Source organism: Python bivittatus, unplaced genomic scaffold, assembly GCF_059951505.1.
Source record: "Python bivittatus isolate LINGU-HERP-01145 unplaced genomic scaffold, Pbiv_v1 ctg000660_np1212, whole genome shotgun sequence".
In the NCBI taxonomy this organism is placed as follows: Eukaryota; Metazoa; Chordata; class Lepidosauria; order Squamata; family Pythonidae; genus Python; species Python bivittatus.
This window is the reverse complement of record NW_028277092.1, coordinates 576,973-595,252: the sequence shown is the minus strand read 5'-3', so window position 1 is coordinate 595,252 and position 18,280 is coordinate 576,973. Positions and strand designations below refer to the sequence as shown.

At 52.8% G+C, this 18,280-nt stretch overlaps 2 protein-coding genes and 1 pseudogene across 2 annotated transcripts; 1 reads left to right on the top strand and 2 right to left on the bottom strand.

The window, feature by feature from the left end:
* Nucleotides 1-275: 275 nt before the first annotated feature.
* On the bottom strand, nt 276-3,008 carry BGLAP (bone gamma-carboxyglutamate protein). Its single transcript, XM_088151141.1, has 4 exons — nt 2,751-3,008; nt 2,404-2,451; nt 1,748-1,808; nt 276-596 (listed from the first exon to the last, which is right to left on the bottom strand). The coding sequence occupies exons 1-4, from the start codon at nt 2,809-2,811 to the stop codon at nt 434-436; spliced, it is 333 nt and encodes a 110-aa protein (XP_088007267.1). The 5' UTR covers nt 2,812-3,008; the 3' UTR covers nt 276-433.
* A 4,597-nt stretch (nt 3,009-7,605) lies between these two features.
* PMF1 (polyamine modulated factor 1) lies at nt 7,606-17,979 on the bottom strand. The gene is made up of 5 exons (XM_088151159.1): nt 17,815-17,979; nt 15,273-15,378; nt 9,094-9,194; nt 8,572-8,767; nt 7,606-7,954 (listed from the first exon to the last, which is right to left on the bottom strand). The coding sequence occupies exons 1-5, from the start codon at nt 17,949-17,951 to the stop codon at nt 7,901-7,903; spliced, it is 594 nt and encodes a 197-aa protein (XP_088007285.1). The 5' UTR covers nt 17,952-17,979; the 3' UTR covers nt 7,606-7,900.
* Nucleotides 15,934-17,623, top strand: LOC148214515 (uncharacterized; annotated as a pseudogene).
* Nucleotides 17,980-18,280: the final 301 nt, after the last annotated feature.

Sequence of the window (18,280 nt, the reverse complement as noted above, 5' to 3'; positions counted from 1 at the left end):
AATGGTTGTGGTGCGTTGTTAGCTTTGGGGCAGATGACCTGGGACTCCATGGGCCGCTTAGCTCTGTGCCAGCCAGATGCCCCCAGGACCCCCCCCCCGGGAGGTTTTAGGTCTCGGAAGGCTTGGCGCTTTCCTCACTCCGGGTGGTTTTAAAGGGCAAAAAGGCGGACGAACCTCCAGGGCCACCCCCCACGGGACACCCCCTCCCTGCCACAGAAAAGTCCACCTGCTCCCTCCAGAGAAAGAAAGAATCTAGCAGCTTGTGGTTTTCCCCCCTTTATTTCTCCGCAGAACATAAACCAGAAACCAGAAACGTGACCCAGCATATTACAGAGGCAGAGAGGGAGCAAAGTTACAGGCAGCTTCGGTCTGGGCGAAGGGGGGGGGGTCCCTCGCCCCGGTCCTCCGGGGGGGCTGCAGAAGCGCCGGCGGGCTAGATCGGCCCGTAGAACCGCCGGTAAGCTTCCTGGAAGCCGATGTGGTCGGCCAACTCGTCGCAGGCGGGGCTCAGCTCGCAGACCTCGCGATGGGCCTCGAGGGGGTCCACGGCCACGTTCGGGGCGGCCCCCGCGGCGGCGGCAGCAGCATCGTAGCCCCTTCAGAGGAAGCAACGGGGAGACAGCGCTCAGCGGAGCCCTTCGCGGGGTGTGCGAGCGGCGGCCTCCCGGGAGGGCGGCGGGAGGCTCGGACTTCTCGGTGGAAGAGCAGAGCCCCTCCCCGGCCCCCGGGCTGCAGATTCCCCCGCTTGGTCTTGCAGTGCCGGGGTCCCTGGGGTGCCCCCAAGAGCCTCGCGGGGTGGAAGGCTCCGCCCCGCCGCCCCACCTGCCCTTCTGCCTCTCCCCGTCTCCTCCCATCCTCGGCTCCCCAGAAGCAGCCTCTGCGTCTGCTCGAGCCCCTTCGGAGCCCCTCCGGCTTCCAGGCGGTGGCAGCCCACTCGCCCGGGAAAGGACGAAGGACGGGGGCAGGAGAGGGCCAGTGTGCGCGCGTGTGTGCGTGTGTGCGTGTGCAAATGGGTGCTTGGAGATCAGCCCGGTCCCCCGTCGCCCTTGGGAACGAACGGGCCAGGCCCCGCAGCCGCCCCGAACTCATCACACCTCCTCAAACCGCAAGGGGCTGGTGGAGGAGGGCCCCGATTCCCACCCTGCCAAAGAGAGGGGGAGTCCCCATCTCGGGCGGCCTCCCTGCTGTTCCTTGGAACGACTGTGGGTTAAGGAGCTCGGGCGCTGGCTTGTCCCGGGACCCTCTGACTCCGACCTGGCAGCCTCCAATCTAGCAGAGAATTAGGAGAAGCTCGAAAGCCCCGGCTCTGTGCCAGCCCCCCCCCAAAAAAATCTGGAAGCAGCCAATCCCAGGAATTCCCTTGTAGACCGGAGATGCACCGAGAGCACTTTGGGGCTCAGGACAGAGCCCTTCTGCCGCCTCGCAATTCCTTCCAGAGGGAATTCAGGCGCTTTCCGGGCCGGCCAAAGCTTCTTGCGAGCCAGCGCCCAGCTTTAACTGGGATTCCTCGCTGCGCAGCGGTTGGACTAGAATCTAGGGGGCCTCGAGGGTCCTTCCAGCTCTAGGGTTCTGATGCCCCCCACCCCCAGTTAGGACTTCTTGCAGCATTCTTGAAACCCTCAGGGAGCCCAGCTGCAGTGGAGACTGGGAATTTGGAGAGCTGCAAAGTTGGGGAGTTTACCCCTGGGAGATTCTGGGATGGGATGGTCAGCTCGCCCGCGGCGAGCGAGCGTCGGGTTCCCGGTACCTGTTATAGTTCCTCTTCTGCCGCTTGACGATTTCAGCCCCGACGCGTCTGGAGACGAAAGCTGCAGGGAAAGTGGGCGGCGGGCGTTTAGGACAGCGACCTCTCTCCACTGACCGGGCATGGGGGGGCTGGGAACTGAGACTTTGTTTCCAGTTTTATAAGTACACTGTATGATTCTAGTCCTCATTGTCTGTACAGAACGAAGAGGTTTCCCCTTCTCCCGAACCCGATGTTTCCACGTTTGCAAAGCAGGGCTGAAAAGAAAGGCCACCCAGGCCCTTCCCCACGGCTGACCCGAAGGGCTCTTAGTGGGCACAAAGTGAGGCGGGCGTAACATCCGCATTCCTCTCGCCGCCCTCTAGTTTCAAGCGCGTGCCAAAGGGCGCCATCCTGACTTGCCTGGGGAAGGGCCTGGGGGTCAGCTGCTGTCCCCCCGCCCCTTTGGCACAGCTCCAGCGGAGGGGAGAACCTCCACAAGTGGGGCAGTGCCAGCCCCAGGGCCCCGGGAGCGAGGGCCAGCCCTACAGAGCTGGCAGAGCGTGAGGCTGCGCCAGGACACTCCCGGGCACCTCAAGGCTGCTCCTCTCCTGGGCCAGGGCGAGGGGAGCCCGGGGCCCTCGAGGGCGGCAGGGCATGGCAGGGCGGGCCCCACTCACCTTCCGAGCTGGGCGACTCGTTGGCGCTCTTGGAGTGAGCGGAGTCCTCTGCAAAAAGGAATGGGAGGGGACGTCAGTCGGAGGGCTTCAGCCCGGCCGCGGCAGGCGACGCAGCCTCCGCTTCGCTTCGCTCCGCTCAGCGGGGCTGGCCGAGTCTGAGAGTGCCGGGCTGGGGAAGCGGGAGGGGGCTCGGCGGGAAGCTGCAGCGACCCCGGAGCAGCCTCCCCGCTCGGGGCGGAGAAGCCCCCGCTTCGCGTCCAGCGCCTCCCCTCGGCCAGCGGGGTGGGCGAAGGTCTGGGCTGGGCGCTGGGCTCAGCGCGGTGCGGTGCGGGCTGCGCGGCTCTTACCTGCGCGGCAAAGGCAGAGCGCGGCCAGGACGCAAAGGCTGCCCAGCAGAAGGGCGTTCATGGCGATGGCGATGGCGATGGCGGCGACAGCTCTGGCGGGGAGTCCCTGTGCTCCAAGCGGCGCTGTCCCTCCGGGCTGGCGGGCTGGCCGGCCGGGCGCCCCTTTATACTTTCCCCCGGCCCTGCCTTGGCCGCGGGAGGGGGCCGCCTCGCGCCTCCCCCCGCCCGGCTCCGCAGGGGCGTTCCCGGGCGCCGGCTCCGCGGAGGAGCCTCCGCTCGCCAGGGAGGCTGCCAAGGGGCGGCGGGGGGGTGACCGCGCGGGGGGGGGGGGCTGCTGGGGACCGGGCGGGCGGGGCGGCGGGGCAGGCCTGGGCCGCTCTTCGGGGTGGCCGAGAGGCGGCCCTGCAGCTGGCGAAGCTCCGGGCACTTCGGGGGAGCTCATTCAAGGTGGGGTGCGAGAGGAAATACTGTATGAACCCCAAGAAGTTCGGTTTTCATTGCAGCATAATTGGGAGGTGCCTCAGAGGCCATCTAGTCCAACCCCTGCTCCGGGCATGATCCACCAGAGCACTGTTTCTCAACGTGGGCAACTTCAAGATGCGTGGACTCCAACTCGCAGAATTCCTCATGCTGGCTGGGGAATTCTGGGAGTTGAAGTCCACACTTCTTCAAGCCGACAACGTTGAGAAACACTGCCCTAGAGCATCCCCAAACAGATGCCAGCCTCTGCTTGAACCCTCCGTGAAAACTCAGGCCGTGCACAGCCGGCTCTGCTGCCTGAAAGCTGGTGGGGTCAGGAATTTCCTCCTGATGTCCGGCTTGGGCCCGCTTCCATCTCACTTGAGCCTGGTCCTGCCATGTGGGGCCGGGGAGAATAAGTCCAGTCCCTCTTGACTGGGGCACCTTCTCCCCACAAACCCACCGATGGGCTTTGCCTTTACCTCGGCTCCCTCCCGGCTGGGTAGGAAGTAGTCTCGGGGGCCGTTAGGTGCCATCTCGGAAGAGTGAGACGCCTCCAGAAGGGGCCAGCCCAGAGCCCAGGGAAATAAGTGTTTAAATTTTAAATGGCCCAAGCTCGTTCTTATAAATGTCCTGCGGGTACCCTGGGCGTAGAAGCTGGCAGACCCCGAGCATTATGCTGCAGACAAGTTTTACTGCATCCCCAACTGCCTTTGGAAGATCCAGCTTCCCCCCAGACAGGAAGGCGTCGATGCTTCAGCTCGGCCAGCTGAATTTCCTCCCAGGCTCCTCCGCACCCTCCTGCCCTGCGCTCTGCCCCTCTCGGGACGGGCACTCCACGCCTCGCCAGGGCAGGGGCCGGACTCCGACAGCCACTTCTTTCAAGCAGGCATTTCCACAGAAAGCTAAGCAAGTCGATGGGCTGAAACTCACCCCAGCCTGGATCAGCCGGCTGCCTTTTAGGGGTCTAAACTGGAAGTTTTCCAATGCCCGTTACGGCCTTGTTTATCAGCATTTTGTTATTTTACTGTGTGGACTTGGGCATATGCCGCAATTTCATTCTGTGCCCTTTTAACTGATTTTAGTTGTTCTGTATCAGATTTTTTAAAGAATTGGTCTCTGCAAACAAACAAAACGGCCTTTTAAATCGCTGCTTTTGTTTTATCGTGCATCTCTGTTGACTCATTATGCGCCATCAAGTCAGCGTCGACTCTTAGTGACTACCTAGGTACATTTTCCCCAGGATGACCGTCCCCGCCCTGGTCCTTCAGGGCTTCCAGCGGCGCACCCATCGCTGCTGTAATGGCACCGCGGCTGGCCGTCCAAACTGAAACACCTAACGAGAGAGACGGAGAGGTGGGAAGAGAAAGAGGAGGGAGCGCTCAGGGGCCCAGCCCCAGCCCCAGCCCCAGCGCCTGGTAGCATTAGCGCCAAATGCTTGGGAGCAGCTGCAGAGGGAAGGCTCTGCCCCGTGCGCTCTTCGTCTGATTCGCTTTGGGCACGTCGTCTCCTGAGAAAGGGGGGCTGCCCCTTGGGCCGAGGGCAACGGGCAACACCGAGGCCAGGAGGAGCCAGACCGCAGGCCTGCAATTACCAGCCATCAGCATAGGCTTTCCTGTCTGGGCAGATGTGCTGGGCCAAAGTGAAACCCCGTGATTTAAATCTGCCCTCTTTCCTCCGTCCTCTTCCCACCGTGCATCCTGTCTGGGGCAACCACACGGCTGAACTCCAAAACCCTGGGAAGGCTTCCAGATCCGGGGAGAGGGAACCCCGTGGGGCGTGGACCTCCTTTGCCTCAGACACCCAGTGCCAGCAGATGCACAAGAGCCACTCCGGGAGGCATTCCCGCTCCCCTCGGTGCCACGTGTGCACTGCAACGGGGAAGAGAGTGGCTCTTTCCCCGCTTCAAATCCGGGGGTTGCCTGTGGTACGAAAAGTAATAACTGGTTTGACTTTAGCAGCTGGAAGTTAATCGTCCCCAAAGGCAGCACTCCTTTGGAGGCTCTTCCATCTCCCCAGCGCCACTGGCTGAGTCGCAAGACGCAAAACACAACCCGAGATGTAAAACCGTGAACCACGAACTTCCTGGCCCCATTTCATCCGAGTCCAGCAAGCGGGGCCAAGCCGGCCTAATCAAAGCCAGGCCGCACGTCATTCCACCCAGCGTGTCGCTCGAGACAGACGTGGCACTGAGAACAGCCCCATCTCCCCTCCCACCCCGAAGAAGCCTTCTCAGAACTCAAAAACAACAATTTTGTATAACTTCAGCTGATCTAATGAAGGTGCTGCCTTTGCAGATGGGGAACGATAATATATACCATTTTGGATTATTGGATGCAAAAGATAGTGATTTAAATGAATTTGTAATCAAACAAATTTAAAGCTAGGCTTAAGAGAGATTTGTCCACGCAGCTGAAACAAGCCTGAAAGGACCCTGAACAACGAAAGCTTAACTGGCCAGGGGTGACCCGAAGGGCCTTGGGAGCAGAGACACACTTCCAAGGGCCACTTCTGAGAGGGTGCGGAGGGCACCGGAAGAGCCAGCGATGCAGCGGGCAGACGTGGCAAGAGGTGGCTCAAGGACCAGAGGCCCCCTGCGGCGGCAGCGGTGTCCCCTGAATAAAAGGATCTGGCCTTGCTTATCTGACCTCCAGTACCGCACGATTCCTGCTTTCTTCATCCACTGAGCCTCCAAAGGCTGCATGAAATACAAAATCCTAGGATTGTGGAACGGGAAGGGACCCAAGGATCATCTAATCCAACCCTCTGCAATGTGCAGGACAGCCAGTTAAAGCATCCCTAAGAAATGGCTGCCCGGCCTCTTTAAAAGCCTCCAGAGCGGCGTTTCTCAGCCTAGGCAACTGGAGGATGGCTGGGGAATTCTGGGAGTTGAAGTCCACCCATCTTCCAGTCGCTTAGGCTGAGAAGCACAGCTGCAGAGGGAGAGAACCCACAACTTCCATAGGCAGACTGCTCCACTCTTTTCTTATCGTAAGGAAGTTTTTCATCCTTTTTAAACAAAACGTAGGTAGCTCCAACTTCCTGTTTCTGCAGCCATGGAAAAGATTTCCCCGGAGCACGGGGACAATGCTTTGGAGAGTTGTGGCTGCTGGACTCAGAGGGCCCACCGCACTTGGCTTCATTCGAGGTCTAGCAGCTGCACGCACACAGGCTGAACTTGGGTTGCACTAACTGCAGTTAATCTTTTCATGGCTTAGCCTGCGTGTGAATCCAGCCCAGGGTAGGAACACTGGTCAATTCAGTGGTTCTCAGATTTGAGGATCTGACCCCAAGATACAGGTTTGTGAGGAAACTGGGGGGAAGGGGAGATGCAAAGCACGAACTACGGAGAGCTGCAAAACAGAGAAATCGGTACTTAATATAACACGTGGCAAAGTTTGGGATCCCAGGCTAAACGGGAAGAGGTGTACAGTAGCAAGGAGCTTAAATCTGCTGCGGAAGGTCTCCCTTGAGGAGCAGCAGCAGCAGCAGCAACAGCAACTTGCTTCTTCAGCAAGTCCTCCCCAGCTCCCCACTGGTAGAACTCCAGCCAGAAAAGCAGAGGCAGCGAAACCCTCCTTCTGGCACCCTTCGCCGGCCCCAGGAAACCTGCCGTGGGCCAGCCAGCAATTCTGCTTTGGCCTCTCGCTGTACATTTATAATGACCTCAAGGCTTTGTGTTTACAGAATCCTGAAGCCGGGTCCGCTTTCCACCCAAACCACCCTTATCAAAAGCAGATGTCTGGAGGACAGCAGAGAGCCAGCCTCGGGGGCAGCGCTGTTTTCGTTTTGTGTTCCTACCAGGGACCCTGTCGATATCCCGTCCTTGCCCCAAGAGCCCCCCACACCGTAGCAAAACGTGGGATGCATTTCGCCCCCCAGATTCAGCTCAGTTCAGTTGGCTAAATTTTGGGGCCTCCCCTTTGTCCGTGTCCGCAGGGTGTTCCCCTCATACTTTTATAGCCCAGGAGGGCTGCGTGCAGCGCTCTGCAGAAGGGACAAGCAGGTCTTCCAGCAAAATCACTTTCACCATTCCAAGATTCTCAGACAAAAAAGGGGTCACGTGACAGCCGGGCCTCCTTTTTCAGAGACATTGGAGCAAGTTTGGAAAAGGGCAGTGGAGATGACCAGGAGACTAAAAATAAAGACTTATGAAGACCTTGAAAGGGCTGGTTGAGCCTCGAGAAAGAGACGGCTGAGGGCGAGATGATGTTCTTCATGCACCAGAAGAGATGCCGTAGAATGCTAGAACGGAAGACGCTCTAGGCCAGGGTTTCTCAACCTCGGCAACGTGAAGATGCCTGGACTTCAACTCCCAGAATTCCCCATCCAGCATGAACCTAGATGCAATGCCCACATTTCAACGAGGCACTCTATATTTCAGAGCAATCACTCATCATCCGATTGTATTATCTGGCTATCTTACGCGTGTATTTGTACATGGCTGTCAAACAACAGAGCTTGCAGAATTACTATTCTGAGTTAAAGAAATACAAGGCAGGAACTGTAATATTTTAACAGAAAATAAGTACAGAGTCACATGGCACCCCGCACCCAGCTCCCCCCCGTCCCATAGTCAGTCCAACAGCGAGCTGCCGTCTTCTGCAGCTCACGCAGCCCCTACGTCTCTCTCACACGCTCCCCCAGATGGGTTAGGCTCCGTCCACCAAAAGCAGCCAGACCAGGTCTTCTCAGGGAAGTTCATCAAAGGTCTTCATCATCTTTCGGCCATCGGTAGCAATTCCCTGAAAGGGGGTAGGAGATGTTAGACCGCTGCTAGAACAGCCTTTGCGTAAGAGGAAACAGCCTGCCTAACTCTACAACACTGTTTCTCCACCTCGGCAACTTGAAGAGGTCCCCATGCTGGCTGGGGAATTCTGGGAGTTGAAGTCCACACCTCTTCAAGTTGCCGAGGTTGAGAAACACTGCTCTAGAGGTGGGTTATTACAATGCGGGATTCTTCTCACTTCATTCAATTTGCACTGTCTTCCAGCGACTCTCCAGATTCAATCAGAGGTTCTTCCCTACAAAATCCTACTCGAACTGCCGTCTTCAACAATGAAATGTCCCAATGTCTACTGGGATTTCTCTTTGCATCCTGCTGCCCTTGCAGGCCCAAGTACGAGGGCGCTGGAGCAGTCTGTGGGGATATCAGCATCCTCTGAGTTCAGGCTGGCCTCCTCTTTGGCTACTAGGAATGCTAAAAAGTCATTTCTGCTGAGCAAACTGTTTAATTTTTGTTCTTCCCCACTTTTGGGTGACCGGCTGGGTTTCACGGGTCTGCTTTTTAATTTGATATTAGAGCTCTACCGCTGCCCTGGTGAGTTGCCTGCCTCTGACTTCTTGCAAAGGCTACACTGACCTGCCAGTCTTCCTTCTGCTTGTGGATCTGCTGCTGTAGCTCTGAAATCCTCTCTCGACCGGCCACCACGGCTGCAGCCAGCCGGCAGTTGCCCTCCTGCTTCTCCTTCAGGGCTTTCTGGAGGAACTTGCGCTGCTTCAGAAGGTATGGCACGACAACGCCGCGGGTGTCTTCCTCCGGGATTCCACTCGGGCGCCTGGATTCAGAGACAACGCGAGCATCAGGAGTGACCTGGAGGCAGACTGTCCTGCACTGAGACCACCAGCTCTCCTAGGAGGAAATGCGGCGGAAGCAGGAGGCCACCGTGGTACCGCAAGAGCTCCCACGCAGCATTCTGCAGTGGGGTCAGACCTCTGCAGTTAACATACAACTTAACTGGCCCCGGGGGCATAGCATCATCTCCTGCTCCAGGTCTCAGGAACAGAGGGCAGTGAGGCGGGGCTATTTCCTCGAAGCTGTGAAGAGAGATTGCAGGCCGCACAGACGTTGGGCTGAACTGCTTGATCACAAAACGAACCATACCATGCGCACGCTTCCTTGTCCTTCGCTCCTTTCTCAAGCTTATCCAGCGACTCAAAGAGCACCTGCAGGTTCCCTTCCTGCTTGAGTGCCTGGATCTCTTCCTGCGGAAACAGAGACAACCTAGTGGCGCATGGCGGAAGCACCACCCAGATCGGCTTGCAAAATTGAGCAGCAGAGAACATGCAGAGTTATACTTATACAATACTGTGTAACACCAACGGGAGTGGCGTAAACTCTTTAAAAACTTTGCAAGGCTAGCAAGGGTCAAATTAATTAAGCGGACCAAGTGAAGAAAGCAATCCTGGGTTGGAATTGCAAGCCAGACAGGTTTCCCAGGGGAAAGCCCCTGCTTCAAATTTATATACTTACTGAATTTGTTACCCACTGCAATCCAGTGACTCCTGGTGGCTCATAAGGCCCTCCAGTACACAAAAATGCACACAGGAAAATATCAGTAACATGGAAATAAAACACACACAGAACAAAATACACCACAAAAATAATAAAAATTAAAACCAATGAATGAATGAATGAATGAATGAATGAATGACAGGGATCAAAGACACAAATGCTTTTCTGAGTAACTCAGTAGGAAACATTCATTTCCTAAACTGAGTGTTAATAAAGGGAGGGCTTGTCAGTTCTCAGAGAGAAGGGCAGGCACAGCAAAGGAGAAGCCGTGCCTGTGAGCCTCCAGGTCCTCTACCTCACCAAAGTGGAGGACCACCACTAGGAGGTTCTCCTGGGACATCCACGTTGAGCGGGTCAAGGCTAGTTGAAGAGGACTCCCTGGAGTTATCTTGGAGCTAAGCCAGGTAGGCCTTTAAAGGTCAACACAATACTTTGAATTATACTTGGAAACCAAGAAGATGGTGGAGGACCTGGAGAACCAGGAGCCACCTGTCCACGTCAGCAGGTACCAGCCAGAAGCAGGGGCCACTGCACTAGTGGAAGCTCCCAGGTGGTTTTTAAAGACAGCCCCACGTAGAGTGCATTGCAGAAGTCCTTGCAAGTGGTGATGGGCATGAGTCACAGTTGCATGGACTTCATGTTCAGGCTAAGTCTCCAATTGGTGCACCAGCCAAAGCTGGGTAAAGGCCCCTGTGGCAATGGTCTCCACCTGCCCATCTAGCAGTAGCCATGAGTCTAGGAGGACTATCAAGTGGTGAACGTGCTCCTTCAGAGGCAGTGCCATCCCATCAAGAAAGAATACTGGAGATGTCAGAAACGCACAACAGAAAAACAGTTACTCCATCTTGTTTAAGTTCAGCTTCAGCCAGTTTCATCCCATGCAGACCCACATGGCCTCCAGACATTCAGTCAAGACCTTGACAGCAACTCCTGCATGGCTGGGGGTAGTGATGTACATCGGGTGTCATCAGGATATTGATGGTACCACATTCCGTACCAAGGGATGACTTCCCTGAGCAGAATCCCACAAATCAGGAGTCCCTGGCTGAATCCTCCACAACCACCCATGGAACTACCCAGTGAGGAGGGAGTAGAACCGACATAAAACAGGGCCTCCGGCCCCCAACCCTGGCAGGTGGTGTAGAAGGAGACCATGGCCAATGAGATCAAAGGCCACTGAGAAGTCCAAAAGAACCAAGAGGAGAGTGCTTTCCCCATCCAGTTCACAAGGAAGTAACCAGTCCACAAAAGTAACCAATGATGTCTCATTCCCGTGCCCAGATCTGAACCCTAACTGAAAGGAGCTGAGATAATCCGCTTCCTCTAAGGTGCTCTGCAGTGGAACACCAACCACCATCTCAATCGTCTTCACTGGAAAGAGAAGGTTAGAGAGACTGGGTGATAGTTATCCAAACAGAGGGATTCAAGGTGGGCCTCTGAAGGAGAGGCCATCACACTGCCTCCTTCAAGGCTGCCGGTATCACTCCTTCCTGCAATGAGGCATTAACTACCTCCCAGAGCTAGTTTGTTATAGCTCCTCCAGACCCCCTGAGAAGCCATGAGGGGTGGAGTCGAGACAACCGACAGGGCACCCCATCCGCTTCAACAGAGTTTTTGGCCAGAACACATATATTTTGTGTCTTATGTGAGACACTGCCCCATTCACTACAAAGGGCTCTACGAAGGCGCAAGACTTTGTCGAATCTGAGCAACTTTACTGGCAAAATGCTGTGCTAATTGGTCACAGGGGCCAGTGGGCCACCTGCCTGCCACCCCTCCCCCAAAGGGAATGGGACACTCTAAACAAGGCTGCTGGCCAAGAGTCTGCCAGCATGACAAGGGAGACTGGACGTGGGGCGAGCTTTCACCCGTTCTCGGTCAGAATCTCCCCTCGGGTTCCTCTGCCGGCACTGTGGGTGTAGCTTCAGCTTCCTTGATTGAGACCGGCACCAGAGGACCTCCCGGGGCAGAGGAGGATCCCCACCTACGACTATCAGTGCAGGCAGAGACAAGCGATCCTGCGAGTCCCTTAATTTCAAGGCACAAGGGCCGCGAGAGTGAACACAGCATGGGAGCCCACACGCCTCCCGCAGCGCTGAGACAGGCGCAGGGCACCGCCTGGCCCCATTTCCCGGCTGCGGCGTTCTGCCTGCTATTCCAAAATGCCCGCAGCTCTAGGAGTGAAGAAAAAACGGTGGCTAGTCCTTCCCGAGAAACTGACCACGCCAGCCTTGAGGTTATGGTAGCAAGGGAAGGAAGAACGGAGAAGAGCCAGGCCCGCCCCACAGGTCTCAGGAGAGGGGATCTGGATGAACTCAGAAGAAACCCCAAAGGGGAAAAATACCCAGGAAGGATGAGCATGCAATGAGGCCCTGAAGCTGTAGGCGAACAATCCCGCAAGACAAAAACCAGGACTGATTCACACAGTCTGTTCTCTGGCATGCTGAAGAGAACAAGGGGCACGTGCAGGAAAGGGGCACACAACCAAAAAACGGGCAGCCGCCAGCAACTAGGGATTATAAAGCAGAATAAACTGGGACTTCTTTGACAAGTACCCCAAACAACAAATGCTTTCAGGTACAGAGGAAGCAAAAAGGAAAGCAAAGAAGCTGCAGGTCCACTGAGGGGAGAAAGGGGTGCACTGAGAATGGGTGACGGTGAGAAGGCAGAACATCCTAATGCAGATTTTAGGTCTGTTTCTTCTCGCAAGGGAAACGCAGCCCCAGCTGGCCCCCACTGTGCCCCGAGTGGAAGGGAGGGAGCCGCAGCTCAGGATACGCAAGGAAAGGCTGGAAGAACCCTTAGCTAATTTAAGCGATTCAAGTCTCCAGGGCCAGATGAATCACACCCCAGGGGAGGGAAGAAACTAGTGGTGGTGATCGAAGAACTGCTCCTGATGATCTTTGAGAAATCGTGAAGGATTGCCAAGGTCCCAGAAGACGAAAGGTGAGCAAATGTTGTCCCTGTCTTCAAAAAGAGGAACACGCAGGAAATGCCAGTTCAACATCTATACCAGGCAAGGTCCTGGAGCAGAATATTAAACTTATTTGTGAGCACTGGATAGGATGCAACACTTCACAAAAACCTGCATAGGCCTGTCACAATCAAGTCATGCCAGACGGCCTTACCTCCTTGGTTCTGACAATTTAATAGACTGGAGTATCACCATACAGATACCGTACCTTGACCTAAGCATTCAACAACGTAGCTAATGATCATCTTATTAATATTGTAAAACATGGGTTGGATAATACAACTGGCAGAATGACCCCACCCAGACAGTACTTAGAAAATGTTCCACATCAGATCGGAGAGAGTATCAGAGGGCTCTGTGCCACTCAACATCTGCATCAATGACCTGGATGAAGGGGTTGAGGAGATTATCAGATCACACAAAATTAGGAGGTGCAGCTAATATTTTAGAAGAGAAGATGCAAAAAGATCAAGAGAGGCTTGGACAGGAGGCCAAGAGGAACAGGATCAAATTCGACAGGGAGATATGTAAAGTCCTGGAGGTCTGGGTATTCTAGCAGCTCAGAAGTTGAATGCAAGCCAAGAGGCTGATGGAGCTGTTAAAAAGGCAAATGCCACCTTGAGGCCATTAGCAGCAGCAGCGGCAGCACAGAGTTCAGATCATGGGAAGTAATTATCCATTCCATTTCGCCTTGGCCAGGCCCCACTTGCAATACTTCTCCAGGTCTAGCGGTCTCCAAAGCACATCTGTGGCATGGAGGAAGATCAGAGGATGGCTATTAAGAACACGAGGGGGCTGGAATCCAAGTCCAGCAAGGAGCAGTTAATGGAACTGGGCCTCTTTTGAGCCTTCAGAAGAGAAGACTGAGGGGGGACAGGATAGCAGTCTTCAGATATCTAAAGGTTTGTCATACAGAGGAAGGAATGGACTTTTTAAAAAAAAAATTAGTCCATTCCCAAACAAACATACATAAAATAAAAAGGAACAACTCACACACACGAAGAAAAAAAGGGGAAAAAACACAATAAATACAAACATTAAAAAGACAAAAAGCTTGTAATTACAAATATATTCCAAGTTCACCTGATTTAGTAAATCTTTGAAAGGGGAAAATAAACTTTCAATATTCATGAAGCCTATCCAATAATTTTTTCCAAAGGGAGAGATAATGTTACTTTTTCTGATTGACACAATCTACAATTTCCTCAAAAATTGCTTGATCATACATCTCTAAAATCCAGTTCTTTATATCTGGCGTTATAGTATTTTTCCATCTCACAAGGATTATTCTTTCTGCTATTCCTAGAGCACAAAAAAATACCATCTTTGTTCAGATCATGTTAAGTTCCAAGCAGCTGGTATATAATTTAATACAATAAGCATGTCTTTAAAAACCAAAGTTATCCCAATAATTCTGTCAGCATATTATATAACATTACTTCAAAAGGAACACAGAGAAGAACATGACCATAAAATATGAGTTGAAGTGCCCTCAAATTTCTTGCAATGCCAATACAAACAATCATTAGTCCATCCTTTACAAAACATTCTAGATGCTATCCAATAAATATGAAAAACAATCTTTTGGTGGATTCATTTCAACCTTCAATCACAGGATATGAACTTAATATTCTTCAAGACCTGAGTCTATTGGTTTGAAAGGACTGGAATTTCCAATTCTTGATTCCAAGATTCTTGTATATTGGTTATAGATGTTTGGATCACTTCCTTTAACTCTTGACAAAAGAAGAAAGTAGGTTTAGATTCTAAAACTGAAGTCTTCAGCATTAATAACGTATCAGGGAATTTAGAAGCTGCTAAAGCGTTAGATCTGTATTAAGCTGTCAAAACATGTTTTAATTGAATTGATGGTTAAAAAAAAGCTGTTTGTACTTTCTGAAAAGATTTAAAGTAATCATTAAACAATAATTGATCTAGTGTAATTATACCCTTTTGCGTCCATTCTTTCTGGTAAAACGTTTTACCACTAATTTTAAGAGTAGAGTTATTCCAGATTTAAGTATTCATGAGGTTCCACATCAAATGTAAACCTATCATCTAATAGGGCCCAAATATGTCTTACTGCTGGCAAAGTTGGAAACACTAAAGTAGTCCTGATGAACTCTGTACCTAAGAATTTCCATGATTTAAATGGGTAGGTAAAATAGCTTTCCAAATTAGCTCGTAGTGGCAATTTGTTAAAAAAAAAAAAAAAAAAATCATTCCAACAGAACATGGATACTAAAATATAAGTCCAATGATGTTTCTGAAAATCTGAAAGATTAAAACCACCTAGAATGTCCCTTTCTAAAATACGTTTGTCTATGACAGAGGAAGGAATGGACTGTTCTTTGTTGCCCTAGAGCAAAGTTTCTGAACCTTGGCAGCTTTAAGATGGCGGGGAATTCTGGGAGTTGAAGTCCACTCATCTTAAAGAGGGCAAGAGCAGAACCAATGGGTTGAAACTGTAGGGAAAGATTCAGGTTAGATACTAAGAGGAACTCCTCGATAGTAAGAGCTGTCAGCGGGTGGAACAGGTTGCCTCGTGAAGGGGTATGTTCCTCTTCACTGGAGGTTTAAGGAAATCTTTCATTTTGCAGGGGTTTGATTAGATTACTTCTTCCAATTCGTACGATGCTGTGATTATTGCCAACTGCTTTGGGAGCAGGGAGGATACTTACTGAAATCATCTTCTTTGCTATTTTTGCAAACGGAGAACCGTTGCTGCTAAATAACAACTGTCAGCTGCCTTGATAAAAGAAAGAAGGAAATTGTGCATCTTCTTGAATCTTACCAGTACAGATTTCTGCAGATGGGATACGAACTGATTGTAAACACATTTTGTGAATTCAGGCTGTGCTTTGTAGAGACGGCTGTAGCACTTGGTGAAAAGACGACACCTACGGGTAGAAAAGAAAAGCTGCCGATCAGGTTACAAAGCGCGAAACACCCATTTTCAAAAGGGTTCCTATAATGCTAAACCACATTTGCTGGATGAAGCCTGGAAGGGGGCCAACGTCCCTTCTACCTTTCTCATATACAGACCCATCCTGTAGAGGAGAGCCTCGCTGAAGATGGTGCAACCCCTTTTGTTTTCTTGGAGCAAAATTTGTTTGGGGGTCACCAATATCTACTCTGGTAGCACCTTTTCCAAATAACACACTTTATTAAAAAGCATAAGCTTTTGTGAGCTGCAGATCACTTCATCTGGTGCACGGAGTGGCTAGACCAGAGGTCCCCAAACTCTTCAGCTCATTGGCCCCTTCATGAAGTTTCAGATTGTTCATCAACCCCCAAACATGTATTATATGAAAACAATTGAAAAAATACTACTTTGACTAGTAATACTACAAATAATAATAATAACAACAATAATAATAATACTGCAACAATACCTTTAACCCCATCAAACAACAACATCTGCCTATCCCAGGTCCTTGGGAAGGACTCAATAGGTGGATGAAAATGCCAAATCTAGTCAAACAACAACACAACTTACAACTGGAACATTAAAAAAAGAAACCGAAGGCTTGATTTTGGCTGCTCAAGAGCAAGCTCTCCAGACTAATGCGATCAAAGCCAGAATTGAAAAACCATCAAATGATTCAAAGTGCAGATTGTGCAAAGAAGCAGAAGAAACAGTAGATCATACACTCAACCTGTGCAAGAAGATCACACAAACTGATTATAAACAACGACATAACAAAGTCACCAAAATGATTCACTGGAACATCTGTAAAAATTACCATGTGGCAGTAATGAAAACTTGGTGGGAACATATAGTTGAAAAAGTAGTCGAAAATGAGCAGGTTGAAATATCGTGGGACTTCCGAATACAAACTGATAAAGTCTTGGCACATAACACACCACACTTAACTGTGGCTGAAAAGAAGGAAGTGTGGATAATTGATGTGGCCATACCAGATAGTAGAACAGAAGACGAAGAATTGGAGAAGATCACACACTGTCAAGATCTGAAAAGCGAAGTGGAAAGATCATGGCATAAACCAGCCGTGGTGGTCCCAGCGGTTATCAGCACACTGAGCGCCATACCAAGAAGCCTTAGAAAATTGGCACATTGACATCGGCACAAAATTTCCATTGGTCAATTACAAAAGGCCACCCTGCTTGGACCCGGACATACACAGCGCCGATACATTGCGACATCCGAGGGTCTTGGGAAGAACTGGATGCGAATGAAGCCAACACCAGCTAAAGAACGGGCAGTTGTGATTTCACGTTGTTGCGCATATACAGACGACTCAAGGCTGCCCTCGCTGGCGGCCGACCGTCCGACCCTGGGTAACGCTGTCTCACCATACCTCTCACCTTCAGGGCCAGGGACTGGCCTGGAGCTCCAGAGACCCCAAAAGATTCAAAGACCCCAATCGCTCTTCCATCATTTACTGACCCAGCCATTTATCAACCCCTTGGACAGCCCCACTGACCCTTGGGGGTCGATACTGACCACTTTGGGGAACCCTGGGCTAGACTGATGGAGGATTGATGAGGCTGGGGGGGAGGCAGGTGGGTTACGTAGATGCAGGTTGCATGGGAGACAGATTGCAAGTACCTGATTTTATTTGTCTGTTTAATTTGCATGCCGCCCATCTCCCCCAGAGATGGGGGATCAATAGATCAATGAGCAATTGCAATGTGCCAGCCTCACTTTCTCGGGCCCTGGGTGGCAGCCCCGTAGCTGCGTCCAGACGACCCCCCCGGACCCAAAGCAGGGAAGCCACCGGACAATCTTGCTTAGAGACCCTGCCCCAGCCCTCCTTCGCCCCACAAAATGAGATCCGGTTTGGTGTCGCGGGGAAGGTCTGCCATTTTTATTGCACTTTAATTCATATTGATTCGTGGCTCTTATTGCGAACCGCCCAGAGCCCCTTCCTCGTGAGATGGGCCGTGACCAAATTTGCAATATGAAAAACTTGACATATAAAATAAAGAAGTAAAGCTAAAGGTGCTGGCCGAGAAAGCAGGAGACACGAAAGCAGGCTGGGGGACTTTGGGCCAGTCCCTCTCTCTCAGCCCAGCCCACCTCACAGGGTTGTTGTGGTGGGGAAAAGAGGAGGAGGAAGGAGGGTTAGGGACATTTGCCGCCTTGAGTTATACGCATTAAAAAGGGGGATAAAAATATCATCATCATCATCATCTGCACCAGAGTTGTTCAAACGTGGCAACTTGAAGCTGGGTGGACTTCAACTCCCAGAATTCCCCAGCCAGCATGGCTGGCTGGGGAATTCTGGGAGTTGAAGTCCACCCAGCTTCAAGTGGGACGAACTTCAGGGAACGTCCAAGCCCATCATCCCCGCCCGATTCGCCCCTCTCACCCGCCGGCGTCCAGCGTCTGCAGGAAGTGGCTGACGACGAAGTCCAGGATCTGCTCGCGGCCGAGGCTGCCCTGAGGGGCCGCCACGGACGACGCGCCGGGAGCACGGCCTTCCTCCTCCTTCGCTGCCGCCGCCATCTTCGGCCCGCCAAAAGCCGCGAATCCAAACTCGGGGAGGCCCCGCCCAGCGGCGCCCGCGCGCGCCCCCTGATTGGTGGCTGCTGCCCGACCCCCCCCGCGAGCGGGCAGCCACGTGGTTCGGGGAAGCCCGGGGTGCGTGACGTCACGGCCGGGCGGAAAGGTCCCCGCGCTGCGCTGCGCTGCGCTGCCTCTCCCTTTGCGCGGCTCGCGGAGGCCGACCGCGCGGCGGGGGGAAGCCCGCTCCAAGGGGCGCCGCAAGCGGAGGCAGAGCCTGGGCAGCTGGGGAGCGGTGGGCACTGAAGTCCACGCAGCTCAACGGTGCCAAG

Excerpts from the sequence above, each read along its gene's own strand:
- BGLAP (XM_088151141.1), bottom strand. The coding sequence starts at position 2,811 with ATGAACGCCCTTCTGCTGGGCAGCCTTTGCGTCCTGGCCGCGCTCTGC. Across the intron at positions 2,452-2,750 it reads GCTCTGCCTTTGCCGCGCAG|AGGACTCCGCTCACTCCAAG; the intron begins GTAAGAGCCGCG and ends TCCTTTTTGCAG. Across the intron at positions 597-1,747 it reads CAGAAGAGGAACTATAACAG|GGGCTACGATGCTGCTGCCG; the intron begins GTACCGGGAACC and ends CTTCCTCTGAAG.
- PMF1 (XM_088151159.1), bottom strand. The coding sequence starts at position 17,951 with ATGGCGGCGGCAGCGAAGGAGGAGGAAGGCCGTGCTCCCGGCGCGTCG. Across the intron at positions 9,195-15,272 it reads ATCTGCAGAAATCTGTACTG|GAAGAGATCCAGGCACTCAA; the intron begins GTAAGATTCAAG and ends CTGTTTCCGCAG. Across the intron at positions 8,768-9,093 it reads GACAAGGAAGCGTGCGCATG|GCGCCCGAGTGGAATCCCGG; the intron begins GTATGGTTCGTT and ends CTCTGAATCCAG.